The following is a 22,872-nucleotide window of genomic DNA, read 5'->3' as shown; positions in this document are numbered from 1 at the left end:
CAACAACAACAACAACAACCTTATTAGTCAAATGCTAATAATGCTGAATTGCTCCCTGTAACCCTCTCCTTTTTCAGCAGCAGGAAGCCAGACGTGTTACCTAGCAACGGCGACCAAGATAATTTAGTAAAGAACTGGCACAAAACATCCCACAAAGTATAGTCAAGTACCTTTAACTCAGAAGTAGGTCATTCATTTATGTTCCTATAATTTGAAAGTTGAAATTATGCTAAATGAAACTGTCTAAAAGAAAACCTTTTATTTTGTTTTGTTCCCTCTTTGTCACACTTATTACCGAAAAAAAATTACTACACTTTGCAATATACACAAGTTCTTCCTAAGTGATGAAAAGGACAATGGTAAAAAAAATTCATGTACATGATGGTACAGATATTTTAATATTTAAATGTTCAATCTCCTTGATTCCAAGGAAATTTTTCCTTTTTTGAGAACTAAAGACTAGAACATTGTGCTTTTCAATGGTTAATTTTTATAAAGATTCAAATTGTGATTTTTAGAATTTACTGTGTCATGACCTAGCAAAAAGGATCAAAAGGTGTTCTTTTGGTAAGTAGAAATAAAAGCACAAAATAATCTTGGACGACTTCCTCTGTGAAAGAGCATTTTAATGGTAGCAGTCCATACTATTTATATTTCTTAAAAAATACTACAGAAGTAATTATATATACTATTCTACTAAATTTCATCATTTTAAAGATCAACGAATGAAATGTATTATATGCTATTTATATGCTATTTTTGACACTGAATTGGTGTTTTTAACTTTTCACAAAGAAAGAAACTGCTATAGACTCACTTTTCAGGCAAGCTGTAACAATTTACCACAAAATGATAGATTCACTGAATCTCACTTTTTTTCTCCTGTTTACAAAATAGTATGAAAAGGAATTTTACAAAGCAAAATAAATGACAAGTGTATTTATTCAATTAGATTGACTAAATTATGCAAAAATTTCTTTCAGTCCAAAATTGAAAGGTGTAATGGCTCTTCTTGCTTAGAAAAAAAGGAACTAGAATAACTTTCAGATTGCTTCTCTGAGGGTTAATAGCATCTAAAAAGTTCTCCCATACTTCCTGTTGTTCAAATATGGAGTACAAACAGGGCTCTGAAGCCAGGGGGTAGAGTCCTTCTTTCCTGCCTTCACTAGGGTGCTCCAATTCTGTGGCTGTGATTCTTCTCATTCATATACTCTAATGCAACATTCCTTGGTGAGCTGCATTTTCCTTTGGTAAAAGAGCCAACATTTGGCTTAAAATAGTGAGGCTCCCACCTACTATGAAACATGAATCCTGGTGTATGGCATAACAAAGAGTCAGCCTGACAGGAATGCCAAAACTTGAATCTCAAACAGTCAAAGGTTTGAGGTCTTCTGCTCTTTTAAAATGTGCATACTGAAAGAATATTCATTCTTAGTGAAAAAAATTTGAGTGTTGAGGCCCCATGCAACTCAGAGTTTAATATTTTTCCAGTCTCCTTCATATTAGCTTTTAGTAACTATACTGTGAGATGAGTCTTTTCATTATAGGCTCATGGAAGCCCAGTCAATGCAATGTTGCTGGGGTTTGGAAAGCAAGTGTTGCCCATAGATTGATTGTAAGCAGCTGGAATGACGCTTTTCAATTCAAATGGTAATACATTTATAAAATTTATAATGTTTAAATTAGATGTGTATTTATAGATATTCTGACTTCTAAATAGTTTTGTCTACCTTTAAGTTTAATTTGAAACAACCCCCCACCCCAAATATGGGACTTTGGTTATCCTAACAGTCAGCTATTGTCACAATAATGCTGCATAACAAATTACCCCTAAAAGTCAATGTCAAACAACAACAAGCCTGTTGTAGGATGTCTCACACATCTGTGGGATCTGGTGTCAGCTGGTCTGGCTCCAAGTGGTGGTGGTTGGGATCAGGGATGCACTATGTGTCTTTCATCCTCAATGGGCCGACAGATACCCAAGCCATGTTCTGTTTATGGAGAAATGCGGGAGCACAGGAGGGCAAATACTCAAGCACTTCTTAAGCCTCTCGGTACATTACAGCCTCTAATGTCCTATTTACCAAAGCAAGTCCCATGGCCATGCCCACTGTCGAGGAAGCAGGAAGCACACTCTGCCCTCAAGGGGATATTTGCTGAACGATAGTCCAAACCATCACAGTCATATTGGGCATATAGTAAATAAATGCCTGTATGATTTCATCTAAAAATATTTATTTAAACATGTTTTATTTGCTTATTTAGTTATATTTCTCTCATTACCTATAAAATACAGTAGAATCTCATAATATAACTTGTTACTAATAAGAACATGTGAGGGTCAAATCACATCTCTTCACAAATATGATAAGAACTGATGCAACAAAATCAGTCTATTACTCTTTACCTGTTTGATCTCTTGCCTTTTAAATTTCCCCATTCTGTGGGGGATTGTTCTTTCCATTATCTTTGTGCAGTTGTGAGTTCTTTCTACATCATTTTTCACTTTTACTTTGTAAAGAACTTTTAGATTTAATTAATGTTTATCTTGTGACTCCTATATACTAGGCACAAAGCAAAGCACTTTTATACACACTCCATTGTTGTTATTGCTATTACTCTTATCATCATCATTATCAGTAATAATAACATTTAGAGCTGTTAACAATAACATTGGATTAACTTAGATGTGCATAAATAATTTTTTCATAAGCTAATAGCAAAAATATAAGCATAGAGATAATTCATAGAATAACCAATATCTTGTATTTTGGCAGGCTCCCTAGAAAAAAAACTAGTAGAAAAACATTGTGATTATTCTTTTTGGGACAAACCAACCTAGGCATAGAAATGATTACTTCTATTTATTGGAGTAATTTGGGGGTAGAACTAGTGTTTTTGAAACCACCCTATTGAGAACTCACCACAGCCTGCGGTTGTGCGTGGGCCGCAGCAGATGGTCCAGCCTCCAGCCAGGTGAGGCCCCAGGAGGCCCTTGGTGGTCTCTACTTTTCCTTTCCTGCATTTATCACAGTCTCCACTTAATTGGTTTATCTGTGAATGACTTCAAATTCACACTGCCCACCATGTTATCCCTGGAGCTTTGCACAATGCCTGGCGTATAATTGGTATGAAAACATGTTTCCTGACTGAATGCACAGATGAATGTTTGAGGTTTATCAGATTGCTGATCATAAGCTAACTGGGCATTACTTTTGTGCCTTCAAAATATTTATCGCAGAACTACCTCATTGTGGCCAGATTTTCCTACTGCATATTTCTACTTGGTATTCTCTGTTAAGTTGGCACTGTAAGAAATATCCAACCACAGGGTCGGTTGTACAGCTGAGATCTGTAAGATAGAAACACATTCCCCTGAACAGTGTTAGGTCTTCTTACTGGTCTCTATTTTAGCTCACAAAATCCTACATAATTCTAAATATAACCTAAATCATGTGTGCCTTGGGTTACGTTTATATGCAACACAACAGTATAAAGTAATACTTTTGCCATATCATTGGGGTTTAAACCCACAGAAATAAGAATGTTTCATGTGGAAGTTAACAGTTATATAACTATCATGTTGTGACAGTTGGGTCAGTTTTTGGCTGAATCAAGGAGGGGAGATAGGAAGTAAGGAAATGGAGAGAAAGCGGGTAAAAGATACAAGAGTGCCTCAGGAAAACAGATTTTCTTCAGTTGCTGGGTAAAAGTTAAAAGAAAGAAAGAGTTTAAAAGTGAAAGAAAGTGGTTGTGGGGTGAGAGGTGGGGTGGATTAAATAAGTGGTAAGTGAATAACAACAGTGAAAAGGGCTTTGCCTAAGCGAGACCTTCAGTTTGACAGTCTTGTTCCAGCCAGAGTGTATGAGATGGGATGGATGGGGTGCCGTTGGTGCAGAACAGCTTGATGGCAGTACAGAGGAGGTGAGGCAGCCCCAGGTTATGTGGGACCTGGGACATACATTTATTTACAGCATGTTTTTGGTAAGTCAGACAACTTCAATTAGCTAAAGATTAATGTCATCAAAGTATTTCTATCATGGAGTCTTTGCAAACATTTAGAAGGAGATAACACATTGAAGGGGCTTTTATCACATAACCAGGATACACCCACCCCCACACACACTCTTTTGAAGTTTTGAAGTTTTATGCGTATATGGAAGAAATAGAATTCGAAAACTGAAGGTTTCCCCTGGATATAAGTTTTATGCTGAAATATCTGGGCACTGTCTTCTTTGCTACTCAGTTTATTTAATGGAAACGAAATGACCAGTTTTTGCACTTGATCTGATAGGTGACAGAGGTAAAACAGTGGGCTGCCCTACTTGAAATGGCAGATGATTAACTGATGATTAGAACAGTCTGGGTGAATTTTCAATAAAGGATAATGGAATATAACCGTAGCAGTTTCCGTGGAAGGCCAATCTTTGTTCTTCCTTTTAGGGAATAAATTATGCATCACTAAGATTACAGATCTGAAACGGGAAGCCGAGGGCAAAGGAGGGTGCCAATAAAAGAGTACTGTGTGAAAACTCCTCAAATGAAAGTTGGCAAGAAGAAGCACTAGGCCATTCTCCACTGCAAACCCACTGCAGCCTTTGAGAAGAAATATGCAAGGGTGCTTCCCAGAGGAAAGAGGGCTTCAGTGTTGACAGCCCAGCTGGGAGAAAAGAGAGGGAAAGTGATGATTCATATCACTAACTCAGACTGAAAAAAAAAAAAAAGAAAGAAAAAGCACGGCGACTTGCCATTTAAAATGTTGGCATAAATGTAAAGGTGATCTTTTTGCTTTTGAAAACTCTTCTAAGGTACAAATGAGTACACTAGTAACTTTGTGTCCACCAAAATAAGGCAATCACATTTTAACATTCCACTAGTATAATGCACCCAGATTTAGGAGGGTCTTTAATTTATCTTGATCAGGGGGAAAAGATGCCAGTTTCATCATTGGTTCCTGGAAGAGGTAAATAATGATTTCAGGAGCTTGAAAACTCACTAATATCTAAAAGTAACATGACTATAGGAATGAAATGCTAAATCGAGCTCCCTATTAACTTAAAAAATATGTATAGTATATAGTGTTAATTTTTTTAGTCATAGATTTTCCCTAAGAGTAATGGAACAACCTTTTTAACAAACCATTTCAATAGAGGCCAAAAAGGCATTTTTTTTTCTTTTGAACTGAGTGCTTTAATTTTAATTACGTGGAGAACATGCTTTGCTGTCATTTTATCGTCATGCTCAATAGACTAAAGCTGGAGAATTCTCCAAGAAGAAAACCATGAATTGAAAAGAAGAAAAGGAAAGGATTTCCTGATCTGGTAGTCTGGACATGGAAATAAATTTGAGGTTTATGCACACAGATATTAATATGAAATTTCCTTCATAGTTATTATATTTTTAAGGCCAGAGAAAAGGTGTTTTTCAGAACAGGCCTATACATTTTATTATGTTCCCCAGAAAGCACAGAGAGGTTAAGTAACGAGCTTCAGATCACACAGCAAGTAGATGATTCAGCAGGACTCACACCTGCCAACTAACTCTGATTTCAGGACCAGAACTCTTGCCACTACACTATATTCGTAAGTGGATGTGTAACACATTCCTAAAAACATAATCTGCTATTTTATCAGTATAGCTAACTTTAGCAAATAACTAGATAATGAAAGAATTTTAAATAGATATCATAGAATATTCATAAATTATGACATAAACTTTAAAAACATCATGTCCAGAAATAGACCAGAAATGCTCGTTTTTATTTTTCATAAGTCAAAGCATAAGATTTCGATGACCTAAACCTGACCTGTCCCGTTTTGTTCTGCCAAATAAAAAAGGAAGAATATATTAGATATAACATAACAAAGGATTTGTTTAATGATTCATGCACTGGAATTTTAATGTTATACTTTTCCTACAAACATGATTTTAATAAGACAGTAAACTGTATTTAGCTAAAGATGAAAATGATCCATTTCAGGCCACTAAGGCAGTTTTTTTCTTTTAAGCTACTTTTATTCTACTTTTCATTTTCATGGAAAGTACAGAGGTAATAGCAGATGAATTTCAATTAGTTTCAATTAATGTCATAAACTTTTATAATGTATTAAGTTGCTCGGTTCTATCTGAACCCTGGTCTGAACCCTCCAGGTTTTGTTTGCAATTGAAAGCAGTGTTTGCAGCCTCTATGGAAGGCAGTGTGGAGGTTCCTCAAAAAATTATGAATAGAATTACCATATGACCCAGCAATCCCTCTCCTGAGTATCTACCCAAAAAACCTGAAAACGTTTATCCATAAAGACACGTGTGCTCCAATGTTCATTTCAGCTTTATTTACAAGCAAAATATACTTTGATAGATGAATGGATAAAGAAGTTGTGGTATATATACACAATGGAATACTATTCGGCGGTAAGAAAAGATGATATAGAAACATTTGTGACAACATGGATGGATCTTGAGAGTATAATTCTAAGCGAAATAAGTTAGACAGAAAAAGCAGAGAACCCTATGATTTCACTGATATGTGGTATATAAACCAAAAACAACAAAAGAGCAAGACAAACAAATGAGAAACAAAAACTCATAGACACAGACAATAGTTTAGTGGTTACCAGAGGGTAAGGGGGGTGGGGGGTGGTAGACGACGGTAAGGGGGATCAAATATATGGTGATGGAAGGAGAACTGACTCTGGGTGGTGAACACACAATGGGATTTATAGATGATGTAATACAGAATTGTACACCTGAAATCTATGTAACTTTACTAACAATTGTCACCCCAATAATCTTTAATTAAAAAAAAAGAAAGAAAGCAGTGTTTGAGCTGGTGACGTCAGCTATTCTGCAAGATACCAGAACATTTCTAATAGGTTAGGATAATTTATATCTGTAAACCCATCCAACTCTAGTGCCCAGGAAACAATTTCCTTTACACTGGACTAATTCCATCCCAGAACCCTTGTTTCTCCTGTGGAAGGAGAGGAAAGTGTGATAAAACAGTGACTGGGGGGACAGTGGTGAGGATTTGGGGTGGTTTCAATGGACGGCAATTCAGAGGACAGCCAGCCTCTTCCAAGTGACCATCCATGTTTCTGCTCCCCAGCATCCACCTGTTTTTCTAGAACAATCCCTCTGACCTCAGCAAACAAGTCCCTCCCCTTCAGTCCATTTACTTCAGCAAGGTAAAGCCTGGTGTTTTCCAGGATTTGGAAATTCCCAGATCGACATCTCATTATAGCCAATGAGAAACAGGAGATTTTTTTCTCAGGCTCTTGTGGGAAGGGCCCTGTCCTTGACTGCACCCTGCCACCCTTACCCGGAACTGTTGAGAAAGGGCAAAATTAGCCCTGAGGGAGCAAAAGCTAACTCTCATGAAAAACATCCACATTCTTCCTGATGTTATTAAAGTGACATGAAGAGGAAACAAGAACTGATGGGTGGAAGAATGGTAATGGACAAAGGAATGCAGCAGCCCTAACTCCTTATTTTTCAAGATGAGATCAACTTCTAGTTTCTAGCTTCAAATACCATCATTCCATGACTGACTTGGAAATAAGCCAAAAGTGGCTGTGCCAACCCTCACCTGTGTGGACAAAAAAGGGTCTAGATAACTAACGTGACAAGCTCAGGAGAGGCCAGCATGGTGTGCCCTACAAACAAACTCAGAGACTGAAATTAACCATATACCATGGTCTGAACATAAAAATTCCTAACTAAAAGTGGGTCCTGGCGGGTAGTCACATCCTAGGCCTGTAGCTTCCTTGATAAAAGTCAATCTTTACCTTAAGTGAGCCTGTCTATTATCTTTTTGCATCTAGGATAACATATTCTCGGAGTGTCAGGGAAATCCCCCTTTTCTGGACCCCTCAGGGCACAGCCCACCGCACCAGAGCACGAGACCGCAGAACCCCTCATTGTTATACGTTTCCCCAAATACCATCTCTTTGTGTTATCTCTTACTATCCTGTACCCACCAATGTAAAAAAAGTGTCTCTCCATTTTACTTTTTATCCAATCTTGGAGATTTCCCAGATTTGCTTTCTCCCGTCCACTTAATCTGTCACCAATGGATTTCATGTAACCCACCTCACTTCTCCTTTGATTCTAAGGTATAAGATAAGCTGCAAGACTGCCATTCTCCAGAGCATTTTCTCAATCCACTGAGATTTTGCTTCCAGCAACTGTTATCAGTTTGGCTCAAATAAACTCATTCAATGTCTCTAAAGTTTTGGACTTTTCTTAAGTTGACAACTGTATGCATTGCCAGTCCGTCTCCAACTGGCTACTGTGGTCTTCTCTAACCCTTTCTTACTAGATCCCTTTCTCTCTACTGGATGTGTGCTACAGATGGAAGGTTCATCTTCCTAAGGTGCTGTTTTGTACACTGGTTATCCCCTTTCACTAGTTCCCCAACCCCTGAAAAGCAACCAGTTAAACCTGGACTTGGCTAGACCCTGACGTCCTCTACTTGCCCCTCCACCTTCACCTCCCTCTGCTGTCCTTCAAGAGTTGGCCCAGCCCAAGTTCCCAAGTTGTTGGGCCATTGTCTTTTGGACACAAATCAAACTCCCCCACCTCTCTCTGTTTGCTTATCCTGCCTTTTTAAGTCTGAGATCAAATCCTCCTTTCCCGGGAAGTGTTCTCTGAACTTCACAGTCTCTAGGACTCTCATTAAGACCAGGTGCCTCTCTGCAAGCAGACTGGCACCTGGTGCTCATGGATCCCCATCTTTTGTGTAGAGACTGTGTCCTTGGCTGCACTATCACCAGGACAGCAGGGGCTCATACTTCGGAGAATCTTCAGTGTGTAGCAACAACTCCACCACGTGTAGTAGTAATAGTAACGCTAATAGCCTATATTATTAAAGTCATACAGACAGAAAACAGTAATACCAAGTCCTGATGCAAATATGAAAACACTTTGACAAGTTTTAAACTAGTCTGCTATATATATATGTGTGTGTGTGTGTGTGTGTGTGTGTGTGTGTGTGTATGTATATGTATATACATATACATGTATATATTGCAGACTATATCTATATCTATCTATCTATCTATCTATCTATCTATCTATCTATCTATCTATATATTTTCTAACTTTGCACAAAGGTTCCAGACCCATTTGGTTTTATGGGCGGTTCCTGTTCAACTTTTAGGTTACACAAAATATTTCAGACTCCAGAAAAATATGGAAAGCTTCATAAAACCACTTTGTGGGACTAACATACCCTTGATTCCAAAAACTTGACAAGTAAAGCATAAAAGAGAAAACTACAGGCCAATTTCATATGTGAATTTAGATGCAAATGGCCTATAAAGTATTAGGAAATTGAATTTAGCTAGGTATTGAACCTCATTTGATACCAATTTATTATTATTATTATTATTATTATTATTTTAAATTAGTTTCAGGTGTACAAAACAATGTAATAGTTAGACATTTATACCTCTCACAAAGTGATAACCCTCCTCTCCCAGTCTGCTATCCCTCTGACATTGTATATAGCTGTTACAATTCCATTGATTCTATTCCCTATGCTGTACTCCACATCCTGTGACTGCATATATATTAAATTATTGTTGACATACAATATCATTCAGCTTCAGCTTTAGGGGTACAGTGCAGTGGTCAAGCATTTACACCATCCATGAAGTGGTCTCCCTAATAAGACAAGTGTCCATCAGATACCCTACAAAATCTTTACAACATTAACCAATTTTTAATTTTTAATGTAATAAATTAGTAACTTTTTAATGCAGTGAATGTAGTAACTTGACAAAATGTCAACTAATACTTAAATCTTCCACCAAAAAAATCAGAAGAAATTATATTTAATTATAATATATTAATTATATTCACTGATATAATTATATTATATTTAAATAAATACATTAAATAGATTAATATATTTAATTTTACATATTAAGCCCCACATTCTGGGCACTTAGTGATTTTTACATCCCCGAACTGAATGAACCCATGGTCTGGGTTAGATCCCAGCTCTCCATGCATGGTTGTATAACTCAACCAAGTCATTGGCCCTCCCTTGCTTTAGGTCAGATGAAGCAGCTGCACTGTCATCTCCAGAGCTTGACTGCTAGGTTTCAATGAAGGATAAATGGGTCGCTAGGCCCTGTTCTGGTTGTTTTATTAGTCCAACAACTTTAATTTAGTCCAAGCAAGAGAGAGGACAATGCTTGAGCAAACACTTTTGAGTGGCAGAGGCATTTGTACAAATGTTTTACGCTCTCATTTTGATTCAAAAAGTGGCATGCAACTTGAATATGTGTGTTTGTGGGAAGGACTGTGCAGAAACACCAAGAAAGAGAACAATGGATTGCAAAAGATAAAAAGAGCCTTTCCGACACAGACCGATCTTTCTTTTTCTTCGTAGATCTTTCCAGCTTCACAAAAGGAGACATATTTTCCATATAATTGCTAAACATATTTGTTTATTAAATTATTCTTTAATTAGTTAATGATTTTAGCCATGCTTTGCTCTTCGGATATTCATTTTGTGTAATAAAATAATTATAGATAATTAAACTATCTCCAGCCTTTTTCTTTCCCTCAGCAAACATGCTGGGTATCCAAAAATGACAACAAGTTGTAAATTAATCTGGAAAACAAAGCATGACAGATGAATGATTTAGTTGGAATTAATTAGGCACTAATTATATACTGGAACTAGACGAAGAATGAGACGCATTATAAAAATGAAACACAATTCTGAAAAGATGAGGTTCCCAACATTCTTACCTTCTATGAGGATGGAGTTGTTCCTTATCCACGTCAGGGCCCTCAAGCAATCTTCTTCATCGTTCAGAGTGAAATGATTGCAAGGAACTTTACCAGTGTATCGCTGCTTACTGCTGCTTGGAATCTCTCTGTTTGTTAGGAGTTGACTAATATCAGCCCCCGTAGGGCATGGGACCTGAAGTATGTTACAGAGAAATGCTTATTTTAGTGGTAACAGGTGAAACACTGATACAGTAATGAATGAATGAATGAATAAATAAATAAATTAATTAATTAATTAAAATAAACAGCAATATCCAATATAGGCATGTCTTTTTCTGTCTTCAGATGCAATTAAGTTTTAATTGAAACAAACGAACAAGCAAACAGAATGATCACTTGGAGCTAATTCTCAGAAGGAGTTGCTCTGATTAGATGATGCTGTGTTACAAATTATCCCAAACGTCAGTGGCTTACAGCTTCTGAAGGTAATTCAGAAAGGGCAAGGTGGGGGACAGTTTGGATCTGGTCTACAATGTTGGAAGCCTCCAAGGCTTCAAGTGGAAGACTTGGAGGCTGGGGGTGACTTAATAGCTAGGGGCTGGAATCATCAGGAGATAAACCATCTCAGTCCTATTTCTTTCCCCCAGAAAACATAATGATATTGAAAAATGACAACAAACTGTCACTGTACGTCCAGCAGTTGATGTTGGCTGTGGGCTGGGATCTTAGCTGGGGTTTTTGGCCAGGACGCCCACCTGTGGCCTCTCCATTTGGCTTGGGCTTTCTCACAACACAATGACTGGGTTGCCAGGCCAAGTGTCCTCAGAGGGAAAACAGCCCAGAGAGCTCAGTGTTCTTTTCTAACCTCATCTTGAAAGTCAAGCAGTGTCTCTTCCACCACACTATATTCATGAAGGTAGTCATAGAGACATGCCCAAGATCAAGAGGTAGGAACTTAAAATTCACCTTTTCCTGCTGGGGCAGCAAGATTATGGATAAGCATATGGATTTGGTGTGGCCGTTTTTGGTAAAAACAATCTGCACAGAAGCAATTATATCAGGGGTTGAAATCCAAGTGCAAATGGGGTCTAGGCAGAAAAGAAAATGAGGGAAGTAGACTACTATTTACTTATGAAAATTATAGGATTATTCTTCTCTTTGTCAAAGAGATATTCTCTTTCAATATCTCTCTCAATCTCCATCTCCATCTTCATCTCTAACTCTCTCGCAACACAGTATAACTTCTATTCCCACTTTTGACACAGACAGAGTGGATAGAGATACTTTCCTTTACTGCAGGGAAAGCAACAGTAAAAACACAATAAAGGATGATGGCTGACACTTGTCCTCAATGTCAAAAATACTGTGGCAAACTGGAAGGCCTGTGTCCTGACCAGAGTTTGGCCATGACTCAACTCCATCCAGTTGTTACCAGGGTAGAGTATGAGTTCAGTGTATCCAGATATGATTTCTCAAGAAATGCTACACTTTTTTTTTTTAATGTGGACTCTTGATTTTTAAAAATTATTCTAGTTCAGATTAAAATCAAACAAACACCATGTAAAAGCCAAGTAAGATAGCACAGTGGTGTGAGTTTGCCCACCACTTTTACCACTCAGATTTTTATTTGGTGGCCAGGTGGAGATTATGTGGAAGATAATGAGGCCAGCACTGGGGGGAGCAAGACTTAAAGGCAACTGGAGGCCTCTGTCAGAAGAACAGCATCAGCTGTTTTGCATACTCATGGTGCAATGCCTCAGGGCTGTGAGGCAGGGGTCCTTCTCAGCTATGGTGGGTAAAAAGTTCACTTGTAGTAGAGATGAATGTGGGTGCAGAGGAAGTTTTTTTTTCTTGACAAATGCCTTGTTATACTGGGTAGAAGTGAATACTGGCTAGTGCTTGAACAAATGGGGCTTTACTAAATGTCAGATGATATTTAGGAAACTTTTTGGTTATATCCTTCCTCAATAGAAACGGTAAAGCCATGGTACATTATTGTGATGTATTTAATTCAATTTCAAACTAAATTAAATAATTTTTAAAAAATCAATTTTTAAAGCGGGATTTCCTTTCTCCACGAAGAGGCTGCGGTAAAATTTTATTTATTAGCAAAACAAAATAACCCCAGTAAATAGTGGTTATTTGCTGCAACTGAAATTGTGGAGGTAAATTCTCTTATTAGCAATATAATTTGTTTAGCAACATCACGCTACAATTTTGGTATTGTTGTATTCATAGTTATTATAAAACAGTACACTGAGGGCTTTGGTGAATGGTTTAAAGTGTGCAATATTGAATACTGTATTTGGTTGGAGGTTTGAAACCTCGTCAGAACTGCAACGAGCATTGTAGTATAGAAGAAAATCAAATTTGGGTAACATTATACCAGTTTAGTAAGTTATGCTTTAACAAATCAGGAAAAGTTCCTTGGCAGAAAATGGCAGGGCTAAAGAACAAATCGAGAGCTATTTAATTTATAAAACTTTCAATAAGTTATTGTTCCAAATAGTGGGTGGTTAGATTAAAAAAACAAGGAAGAGAGAGGAAAAGAAAAATAAGGTCAAAAATAAAAATTAGCTTATACAATCCTGAAATATAATTGCATCCTGATAACCCATATAATTCTTGAGTGCATTCAAAAGTGGTTCTGTACATTTCTAAACTATAAAGAATTAGAGAAATTAAAGGAAAATTAATGGGATGATCTGTTTGTTTTTCACATTCACAGATAGCATTTTCACAGAATATGCATAGACAGAATAAGCTAGGATTTTAGATCCAAAGGCCAATTAATTTGAGCTTGGCAAAACTCAATAAATCAAAAAGGATCTATGGGGAAAAAATTCATATTATGTCATCAAAGTAAGGGAAGGAATAAAGTAAAAGGAGAGCATGGGTATATTTAATGAAGAAGCACCATCAATACTGGCTATCAAAACTAGAGAATTCTCTGCCACTAATTAAACTACCACTAACTTGTGATTGGAAAGTAGCAGATGACTTTACAACCATTCCATCAGATGATTCCGATTGCACACTGCCATCATCACTGGCTGTTGAGAGCCCCATAGCCATCCCATTCCTCTCAGCAAGTTAATAATTTATGGCGGCAGGGACTGCTGGTGGCCTACTTAATATCCTGGCTCCCTTTATTTCTTAGCAACAGACTCCTGGGAAATACAACCAGCTGAAAACCACATTTCCCAACTCACAACCTAAGAGGTGGCCAAAAGTCAGGAGTCCTTGGGTGAGGCAACATGAAAGGTCATTTTGCTCTAGTCCTTCCTCCTTCCTGCTTCTTGAAAATGGAAAGGTTGGAGCCACAGCAGCCACTTCAATATGCTGAGGGTGGAAGCCATGTGTTAAAGATTGAAGAACAAAGGATAAAAGGGCCTGGGTTCCTGATGACAACAGGGAGCCACCTTACCAGAGCTGAACTGCTTTCTCCAGATACTTTTAATGAGAAAAAAACAAGAACAACTTATTTTTGACTCTAGCTATAAACAATAAGTTCGAGAATTTCTGTGTTGACCTTTAAAATCCATCAAGTGTAATCCCTGGACCACATCTATGAGAGAGGGAAAGAGGGAAGAAGGAAGGAAGGGCAAGGAGACGGAAAGAGGAAGAGAGGAGATAGAGGTAATGGTAAAGAACTCACGCTCTGGAGCCAGACCACCTTGGTTCAAATCCTAGTCTGTCACTTTTTCATTGTTTGACCTTGGACAAACTCTCAACTTCACTGCACCATGGTTCCCTCATCTATAAAACAGGGATGAAAGAGGCACAGACCTCAGAGGTCACTGTACACACGTGTGGTGAACGGCAATGACTCAGCCTCTGGCAGGTGTTCCTATCCCCCTTACCAGGCCCCCATGAAGGCATCTTGCTGCCTCCTGGAGATGGACATTCCCTTTTGGTGGAGACCCTGACTCTTAGGAAAGTTGTTTTTTAGGATGAACAAAAACTATATGCCCATCGCTTCTGGCAGACTGTCCTAATTCTGCCTCTTGGGGCCATGATGTACAATTCTAATTTGTTTTCTACATGAAAATCGCTCAAGTATTTGAGGACGACAATCCTGAATCTTCGTCCCTCTGGCTAAACATCTGGGGTGTCTTTGACTCTCTGGATGTGCTTCAACTGGTCCTTTCCCTTCTTAAATGTGACTCCAAAAAAACGAACATTCAGGTGTATTTCTGCTTTTGTGACATTTTCTTTGACACAATCATGTTCAGCATGTAACAGGCTCTCATATCTATATTGTTGTCATGAATTCAATCCTTTGTCAGAATGAATGCTTTTCTTTCTCCAGTTAATTCTGCTTTGCTGGATACTAATATTGCTGCTGCTCCTAACAGCTCTTTGAATTTGACACTTTAGCTGGTGCATTTTTAACTATTTTTTCATTTCTAAAGTTTGCGTGTCATTTTTGTTTTGCTATTTCTCTTATGTTTTGAATTTAGTATAAAAGCAGAGCCTGGATCTTGTAACAGGGCAGTTTAAAACCATGACATTCACTGTTATAACTCTTGTTTTCTTCCCTTATGCCATTTTGGTTTATACTTTCATGTTTAAGCATTGTGGCTATTTTCTTTGCTTTCTTCCCTTTGGTTACATGAATGATGTTTTCTCCCATTTTATCTTCTCCGGTGTTTGAAAGGTGAATTTATTATGCAGTTCAAAAGCATTCTTTAACCTTATTTCTTCTAAATATAAGAGTCAAGATTGAAATATTACCTTTGCATTTCCCATTAAGACACTTCATATTCTTCCCCGGCTACTTCTCTCCCTATTTCAACAACTTGGTCTTGATGAGATTTAGATTAAGATTTATTATTTCCCATTTTGCATTTATTCTCAGATTTACAAAAATGATTTAGATACTTTTTAAATTGTTTGGTACTTGCCACTTGTCCTTTCATACTATTGTGAAGTCCTAAATTTTCCTTTCTGTCTCAGTTATTCAGATATACATAAATGAACAGGGAAGACCATTTTTCTGAGGCCTTTACACATGAAGAATGGCTCTTTGCTGTCTTCAAATAGAAGAGACTTAATGAGTTGCTACATTTTCTTTAAAATTCTGCATGGCTAATTTCATTTTCTTATGCTATCTAATGCTGGAGAGGTAATTTTTTGATGTCTGCCTTATTTTTGTGCTTTTGTTGGGGGGAAGGTTGGTAATCTGTTATGTTTTCTCTTGAAGTTTGTTCATTTTTTCCCCTATCATTCTTATAGAACCAAAATTTCATCAGAATGTAAGTAGCTGGAAAAATTTTCCTTTATTTTGCCTGGAATGTGGTCAACTGAACAATATGGTTTATAGATTAGTAGTTTTCTTCTAGTATATCTTTTCGTCTCTATTCTATTTGTTTGGGTCTCTTCTTTAGGGAAAACCAATGATCTATATGTTGCCTCCATGTCGATCATATCTACTCATCTCTTACACCATATGTTGCCCTTTAGGGGGTTTGGCTGGGCAATTCTTTTATTCCATGTGTTATCCACAGAAATCACTTAGTGGCATTCAGCTAGTGGAGGGTCCAAGATGGCTTCACTTATGTATCTGGTGCCTTGGAAGGGATGGTTACAAGGCTGGGCGCAGATGGAACTCATGCATGGCATCTCCAGCACAGCGATCACAGGGTATGTGGATTTCCTACATGACAAATCAGGGTTTCAGGAGCAACTGTTCCCACAAACAAGGAGATACTGCATGGCCCTTGACATGGCCTTGGAAGTCATACCACTCACCTCATTTGTGCTCTGTGGATCAAGGTGGTCACAAGCCTGCCCAGATTCAAGGAAAGAAGATGTAGACCCCACCTCTTGGATAGGAGAAACCAAAAAATTTGCAGCTTTGTCTTAGAATAGCCACTTTTCTTTGACCTCATGCTATAATTTTCCCCTTAAATAATCAAACACAGTGAGGTCTCTTTATGCAAGGTAGGTGCTGCTGAATGACTTGGGGAGCACCTTTCTCAGGTCTTACTGCAGAAGCAAAGTGGTGTGCACAACTCTCTTTTTTACCCATTTGTAGCAGGCTGTCTCCTGGGACTGCACCATTTTGGATGCACCACTTTTATTTACCCTAAGATGTAATTAGCCTCTGTGGAGACCACGTCGTATTGCTGACCCACATCAAGTTCACCATAACATCCTGGCTTGCTCTCTTGCCTGGTTGGCTATTTTTGCCTCGCCTGCTGGCTACTAGTGTTACCTCTTTGAGAGTCCCTGCCATGGACTTCTCATGGTCAATACCAGACTCATTTGACTTTTGAGCTGACAGATTTTTCTTCTTCTTCTTTTAGAGATGACCCAAATCCAGGCATGGGGTAAACATCTATCCCCCCTCTGAATGCTTCTCCATGAGCCATTAAGAGTGGCTTAAGTACATCAGTTGTAAGCTATCTCAGAATGGTTTTCAGGACCAGCATATGCTTGCCAACCAAAATAATCAAATTGATAGGCAGGGTGGGGAAGAGAGACAGAGGGTACTGAAAGTGAGCTAGATAAATCATCATCTTCCAAAATGGAAAGGTCATAGATAATGTCAGAAGTTGATAGATCAAAGAGAAAACTTCTATAAACACATTATTTGAAGTTCTAGAGGTAAGTATTGAAGAACTAACAACAGAAATATCTCAAGTGGTTGCCCCAGGAGAAAGGGTTTGGAAATAGAAACCAGCCCTGCTCACATATAGCACTGCAGCACAATGTAATGGTTTATCTTGTGCATGAATTTTCTCATAAAAAGATTAAGTGATGTGCACATGCATATGAAAAATATTGCATAGTTTCTTAGAATGATAATGCCATTGAAAGGTCTGATTAGAGGTTAAGGTTTGTAATTATACAGAGGGTGCCAAAAAAATGTATACACATTTTAAGAAAGGAAAAAACTGTATTAATATATACCGATAACAAAAAATGAATACAAGTCATGTTTGACTTCTGCAATTATAAGAGGTTCTCAAAGTGGTTCCCATCAGTGTCCAGACACTTCTGATTATGGCAAACTAATGTTTGAGCAACATTGACCAAAGTATTAACATGTCTTAAAATGTGCATACATTTTTTTGGCACCCCGGTATTTTTAAATTATGTATCTCTTGCTCTGGTTTAAGCTTTATTTTCATCATTTATTTTTAATCACAAAATTGGGACAAAACTATTATAGAGTTGAGGAGAAGGAAATAGAAATAAAACACTGTAAGATCTTTCAGTGAATTCAGCTGCCTTTTTTGTATCACTCTATGTACCTTTAACTTATTTAAAAAACTAAGATGATGGTTTTTAATGGGAACCAGAGATATGGTTACAATTACATAATCCGACACAAAAACCTGTGCGTGATCAGAAGTTGGAAGGTTACAAAATAATGAAGGTAACAGTGGGTGTAGAAGAAAAGCTGTTCCAGAGCCTCAAGAGCCAGGCTTATATGGCCTCTCCCTGAGATCCTGTCTGTGGTCACCTCTGGAGTCCATCTTGCCAGGGCCAAAGCAACCTCTGTCTCCACCACTCTGGCCGCTCGGACACCCCCATGGTTCCTGCCTCAGCCTTGGTAGCTGCTCTGATCACAGCCTCCTCTGCTACCACAACAATCATCTCCATAGCTACCTCCCATATGAGAGCCTTCTGGTGCCCCTCCTGTGCCGTCTGGTTAGGGGCTTCGACTGGTTGCCTTCATTCCTCCAAGAGAAGTTCGTGCTCTCCCTTGTAGGATTAGGACACGTCCAGTGCCCAGCTGGCTGCTGTACCCCCTCGCCCTTTGCCAGGTGATGTCCCCTGGGCCACAGCCACTGCTGCCACCACCTTCACAGCCTCCACAGCCCATTGTCCTGCTCGCCCTCGGCCTCCATGCCCATTGCCATCACCCCAACTGAAATCTGCTTGCCGAGTAGCAAGTGAGACCTTGATAGGATTCCCGGAGAATTATTTACCATCAAACCAGTTAGTAGCTGCTTTAGCAGGAGGTGGGTCATCAAACGACACTGTTGCGTCTCCCTTCAGCTTGCTTGTTTCCCGGTGTGTATACATATTAATCATGGGCTGTTCTGTTTTCTTATTTGTCTTAATAATACCAATCTGCCTGAAGTAATCAGCCACAGACTCAATTGTAACATTCTTGCCCAGGCCTCACACGAAGATGGTGTCATTGTCTGAATTATCCTGTTCAAAGACATGATGTGGTCCTTGGTCCCGAGGGCCACCATATTTATTGAAGCCACTATGGTCACTTCTGCCCATGCCACCTCTGCCTCCAGCAGCTACCTTGACTTTTGGGTTCATCACCACCAATGCTGTAATTGTAACCACCACTACTGCCCTGGCTGTGGTCCCCTCAGTCCTGCTGGCCTCCCCATAGCCACCACCCCATCTCTGGTCCTGACTGCTATAACTACCACCACTGCTGCCACCACTTATGGGGGGACTGATCTTGGCCGTAGTTCCCTGCATGCCTCCATCGCCCCCTCCGCTGCTCTTGTTGCACTGGGTCTACTGTCCGTAGCCCTGAGGAGGATTATAGGAGCTTTGCAGCTGTCCATAGCCTTGCTGTTGGCCACCATAGCCAGACTGGGGACCATAGCCCGCACTGTGGGGCTGCCCATAGTTGCTGCTCTGAGAACCGCTACCACAACTTCCCAAGATGCTACTAGGAGTTGTATAATGCAGGGTCTCTGGTCCCATGGTAAGGCCAAAAAGGAACACCCACGGAGCCATACATAGGGGAGTCATACCACTATAGTCTCACTGGCGGCTGGGTTGGAGACACAAGAAGCAGAAGCCACACAATCCGCAACCCGCCATCTGCTTCTCTGCCAACCAACCAACCAACTCCACTTGCTAGCTGCAATCTGCTGTCTGCTTCTCTGCCAACCAACCACCCTCTTGCTAACTGCAATCCACCCTTGCTAGCGTAGCCATGGCAGTTATATTAGTGGCCAATGGCTCACTGGTTATAGGTGATGACCAATTAGTCATAGCTGATGACCATCTACTACCCGAACAAGCATCTTTCCACGTGAGGTCGAAAGCCTGGAAACTGCTCTCTGGGACTCTGTCTCCACAAGCTAGTTTCTGGCCATAGCCAGGGTAGGACTGCTGCTCATAAGATGATTGAGAACTCAGGCCAACGCCATAGCCACCCATGGAGCCATATCCTTGGGGAGCCGAAGAAGTGCTATAGCCTGTGATCTGGGTCTGTCCATAAGAACTATAGCTGCTCTGGCCATAGCCTGAAGTGTCCGCTGACTGACTATAACCACCGTAATTCGACTGTCCATAGTGCTGATTGCTCTGCTGGTAATAGCCCTGTCCAGGCTGGGTGGGGCAGACCCCATAACTTTGGGTTGCTTGTTGGGTACAGTCATTTGAGGCCATGTTGGCACAAGCGTGCACAAGTGGACACGCAAAAAGATTCCAACACCACAGAGCACCGATGCCTCAAAGACTCCGTACCTTTAATTTTTTGATTAGTCTTTCTGGAAAAACTAAATTGGAACTCTCTTTATGACTTCTTCATTTCATTTTTTCCCATTGTAAAAAGGGCAAGAGCTTAATGTGTCGCAGATTAAGCTGCAAGGGCCAGATACCCGAGTCTTCCACTCACATTTTCCGAAGTCTGTGGTCACAGACAGCAGCTGGAACTCGGTGGAACAGGTGAAGGGGGGAATACTAAAGGGGTGCAAGATGTCTTCTTTTGGTCTGTTTAAAAAATATGAATACTCAAGTATCAAAATAAGATGTTCCTCCAGTTTATTTTTATCCTTTAACCAGGAAAAAAAAAAAAGAAAGGAGAAGGAAGAGGAAGAGGAGCAGGAGGAGGAGGAGAAAAGAAAGTACTCAGAGGCTAATCCAAGCCTTGATTCTCAGATACCTGATGGATGGTCTGGTCACTAGCAGAATTGGCCTCACCTGGAAGCTTGGTACAATTGCAGTATCTCGGCTGCCCCTCCCACCCTTCCCTGCTTGAAATATGCATTTTAACAAGGTGCACTGGGGAGGTGTGTGCACATTACAGTTTGAGAGATGCTGCTCTAAGATACAGATGAGAGATTATAACTGAGAAAGTTCAAGTCAGTGGTTCTTAGCCTTGGCTTAGAATCATCTGGGATCTTAAAAAAATTCTGATGACTGAGCCCCCACCCCAGAGTAATTAAAACAGGCTTTGGGGGCATAGTCTAGGCATGGATATATTTCAAAAGTGCCCCAGGTGATCTCAATGTGTAGCCAAGGCTCAGAACTGCAAATAAATGATGCGAGGAGTTGTTCAGCTGTCTGTCCCCTACCAGGCACTGCGTCCTCCTGGCTTGGCTATGTAAGAAAAACATGCACACACATACCCTCCCCATACTCCGTCAAATCCATGACTATTCACAGGATGGCCTAAGACAGAACCAGATATAACATAGCATTACCTGGGGTGGGGGTGGATGTCATGCAGGGTGTCACGCAGGGTCTCAGCTCGCGCTCCCCATATAAGAACGCAGGATTTGGTGAGGCCAAAAAAGAATAACAACGGAGCCATGGATAGGGGAGTAAAACCACTATATTCTCGCTGGCAGCTGGGCGAGACACGCGAAGTAGGAGCCACACCATTCGTAACTCGCCATCTGCTTTTCTACCTACCAACCAGCCAACCAACTAACGCAGTCATGGCACTTATATCATCAGTCAATTGGCCAACCGGCTACAGCCAACGGCCAACCACCACCCAAGCCAGCACCCCCACACGTGAGGCCGAGAGCCTAGAAACTGCTCTCTGGGACTCTGTCCCTACACTCCACCCCTCCAGGGTCTCGCCTCATAATCTACGCGACAATCGTTTTCCGCGGGAGCTCTGTGTCAGGAACCCAGCTCACGAGAAAAAGTTTCAGTCCAGTTCAAATAATGTCAGGGGGTGTCCCTCGATGTCCACCTACTACTTTCTGGGCACAGCCAGGGTTTCTCATAAACAAGAGTGCATTGGGTTGTTGGTCTATTTTTTCCCGATCAACCCCTACTGCCACGAGAGCACGCCATATCTTACTCATGCGCATCTTACTCTCTGAGCCCCATGACCTCGCCCCCTTACTTTTGACTTGGGCTTCCAGGCCTTAACTTCTCAGACCTCCTGTCTTAACTTTCTTTGCCACTGGCTTTCAACATCCCTAGGGTGGCCATGGCAATTGTAACTTCATGGATCTGACGCCCCACATAGGGTGTAAGAATGGCAACCAAGGATCCAAAAGCATTTGCAGGGGCAGTATCCAAAACCAGATCTCTCATGCTGGCTGTAAAACACTCGTCATGCGGCCCCTGCATATTAGAGTTGAACGTAGCATGTCTCATACCCATTTCACGGATTTGAGTAAATTCAGTATACGATTGCCATTTACAGAGTCTGGGAGAGCTTGCCAGCCTCTCCCCATACTGTGCGTACCGCAGCAGTGAGCCACTCCATTAGTGTGGTTGCCCTGGTCTTCGGCCAACCTATGGCTATTCTGTAACCTTTGTCACAGGGACACATGCCCCATCACCGAGGTTAGCTTTTCCATTTCGCCTGGGGAGCAGAGAATGCTGTCTGCCCCCTTGTCATGCAGGGTGTTATGCAGGGTCTCTGGTCCCACTCTCCACATAAGAATGCAGGACATGGTGAGGCCAAAAAGGAACACCCACAGAGCCATAGATAGGGGAGTCATACCACTATAGTCTCACTAGTGGCTGGGTTGGAGACACAGGAAGCAGGAGCCACATGATCCGCAATCTGCCATCTGCTTCTCTTCCAACCAACCTCACTTGCTAACTGCAATCTGCTGTGAACTGCAATCCACTCTTGCTAGCTCAGCCACCATCTTCTTGCTAGCCCCCATTTGCTGCTAGCGTAGCTACAGTAGTTATATTAGTGATCAATGGCTCACTGGTTACAGCTGACGGCCAACTAGCCACAGCTGATGGCCATCCAATCACAGTTGATGGCCATTTACTACCCAAGTGAGCACCTTTCCACGTGAGGGCAAGAGCCTAGAAACTGCACTGCTAGCTCTGTCCCCACACCCCTCATCCCATAAACATAGCAACCAAGTTGAGACTGGCTCTCCAGGGTGCTGTTGGTACCGCCTTCCCAGCTCCTGTAACTCAGTGGGA

General features: G+C 40.4%; 1 protein-coding gene and 1 pseudogene across 3 annotated transcripts in view; both read right to left on the bottom strand.

Annotated features, from left to right (window-relative positions):
* The window catches only part of CFAP61 (cilia and flagella associated protein 61), a 325,115-nt gene that overhangs the window by 86,202 nt on the left and 216,041 nt on the right, over window positions 1-22,872 (bottom strand). For both annotated transcript variants that reach the window (XM_081034409.1, XM_081034410.1), the window contains exon 21: window positions 10,762-10,936. In XM_081034409.1, coding sequence (XP_080890535.1) covers window positions 10,762-10,936 — 175 coding nt within the window. The remainder of the gene's footprint in view (window positions 1-10,761; window positions 10,937-22,872) is intronic.
* Window positions 18,168-20,127, bottom strand: LOC308490731 (RNA-binding protein FUS-like; annotated as a pseudogene). Its single transcript has 2 exons — window positions 19,815-20,127; window positions 18,168-19,424 (listed from the first exon to the last, which is right to left on the bottom strand). The product of its transcript is annotated as an RNA-binding protein FUS-like (transcript).

The sequence above is a fragment of the Rhinolophus hipposideros genome (genome assembly GCF_964194185.1).
Source record: "Rhinolophus hipposideros genome assembly, chromosome: 22".
NCBI lineage: Eukaryota > Metazoa > Chordata > Mammalia > Chiroptera > Rhinolophidae > Rhinolophus > Rhinolophus hipposideros.
The sequence above is the reverse complement of the archived record's forward strand: the minus strand, read 5'-3'. Positions and strand labels throughout refer to the sequence as shown.